At 52.6% G+C, this 2,049-nt stretch overlaps 1 protein-coding gene across 1 annotated transcript; it reads left to right on the forward strand.

The window, feature by feature from the left end:
- Positions 1–1,038: 1,038 nt before the first annotated feature.
- On the forward strand, positions 1,039–1,593 carry SJAG_06637 (hypothetical protein; the record flags this gene model as incomplete). The annotated part of the gene is made up of 1 exon (XM_011050777.1): positions 1,039–1,593. One exon carries the CDS (start codon positions 1,039–1,041, stop codon positions 1,591–1,593), a length of 555 nt encoding a protein of 184 aa, XP_011049079.1.
- Between the last annotated feature and the right edge of the window lie 456 nt (positions 1,594–2,049).

Here is a 2,049-nt window from a genome sequence, read left to right on the forward strand (position 1 = left end):
TGAACCTTAATGCTTACACCACCTCACCACCATTCAAGCCCATGTCTGGAGGAATTTCACCTCCCAGAGCACGCACCTTCCTCCAGTACCGCCGAATTGTGTCGGAATCAATGAATTCGGCGGGTTCCCAGGAGTCATCAGCTTCGGTGTATCCGACCCACCGAACCAGGTAAGACCACTTTCCATGGTGGTTGGCGTGGGAGAGCAGTTCTTCCACGTCGTAGTCAGCGGACGTCGCTTCCTCAGAATCGAGGATTGCGAATGGCGGCGGCGTCCCATTAAACGTTTCAGTCTGCTAACATTGAACACAGGATGCGCTTTCGACGAGGCCGGCAAAAGGAGCTTCGCTGTGTTGCCTCGTCGCTCCAGAATTTTGAAGGGCCGTCCCACAGTCGGCCCAGCTTGTCTCCTTCCCTCCTCTGGCGCTTGACAAGCGCGTACCGCCCCTCTGCCAGTTCTTCGTCTGGCTCTCTTCTTCGTCTGTTGGCCTGTCTTTCCTGTCCTTCCTGCGCCCGCTGCATTGCGTCTCGGGCTTTGTGGATAGTGTCGCTCAGGTTGGCGAGGTATTCCTCGACAACTGGTTCGTCACTAACCGCAGTTCGAGCAATGCCAGTGGGTGAGAAGCCATAATTGGCTTGAACGGGGTCACTCCAATGGATGAATGGACAGAGTCGTTATAGGCGAACTCAACTAACGGCAGTAGGAATGCGACTTAAGTAATCGCAAAACTTCGGAATGCAATTGTGGTCGCTACAAAACGAATGAAGTTATTGAAGCGACTCTGCAGTCGCCCGATCACGGACTATGTGACTGCATAATCACGTCACGCTTAGTCAGCGGACTAAGCCCGCTTCCTAGTTTTCTCCTATATAAACCTTAGTGTTAGCTCCCAAATAATCATCACTTGTTTACAGAACATTCCTAGCTCGACCTTACACTTGGTTGCGAGTTCTCTGCCTGTTCTGCCTTTGGATCCCCCTCGTCCTTGTCTTGCGCCTCGTCTCTCTCTCGCGCCCTCTGCCTTCGTCTCTCGCCGCAATGGAACCCTCGACGCCCCTGAACCCCTCTGTCCCCATGGCCAACTCTGCTCCCGCTCCCACCCCGGCTCCCATGGCCTCCTCAACCCCCGTGCCTCCCGTAACCTCTGCTGCTCCGCCCCCATCATTTGCTCCCATGTCCCCCTTCTCCCCCATGGAGGTTTCCAACTCAATGGGGGCACCTTTCAACTTCCACATGATGAGGATCGAGAAGCCACCGTTGTACAACGGAGAGGCGGACGTCTCGACGTTCGAGAACTGGTGTTATCTGATGTCAGAATACCTGTTCTTCTACAACGTTCCGCCATCCTACCACCATCGCGTGATGGGTCAATTTCTCCGCGGTAGAGCCATCGAGTGGTACCGCAATTGCATCGCCGAGGCTCCGACTCCGCCAACCGATAAGGATATGCTGATTGCGGATATGAAACGGTACTTCCTGCCGGCCAATGCGTACGACACATTGTACGAGCAGTTCTACCAGTTACGCCTGGTGGAAGTAGCAAATATTCAAATGAGAACTTTGAAGACTGAAGTGGGGAAAGGTTCCATGTGAACAGCAGTTGGACATGGGTTAGTCGATCCTAAGAGATAGGGAAGCTCCGTTTGAAAGTACACGATTCTTCGTGTCACCTATCGAAAGGGAATCCGGTTAATATTCCGGAACCAGGATGTGGATTCTCCACGGCAACGTAAATGAAGTTGGAGACGTCGGTGGGAGCCCTGGGAAGAGTTCTCTTTTCTTTTAACAAACCAATCACCCTGAAATCGGTTTATCCGGAGCTAGGGTATAGTGTTTGGTAGAGCTCAGCGCCTCTGCTGGGTCCGGTGCGCTCTCAACGGCCCTTGAAAATCCAACGGAAGGAATAGTTTTCACGCCTGGTAGTATTCATAACCGCAGCCGCTCTCCAAGGTGAACAGCCTCTAGTTGATAGAACAATGTAGAAAAGGGAAGTCGGCAAAATAGATCCGTAACTTCGGGATAAGGATTGGCTAGAGTGAGAATCTTTGT

Source organism: Schizosaccharomyces japonicus (assembly GCF_000149845.2).
Source record: "Schizosaccharomyces japonicus yFS275 unplaced genomic scaffold supercont5.4, whole genome shotgun sequence".
Classification (NCBI taxonomy): Eukaryota; Fungi; Ascomycota; class Schizosaccharomycetes; order Schizosaccharomycetales; family Schizosaccharomycetaceae; genus Schizosaccharomyces; species Schizosaccharomyces japonicus.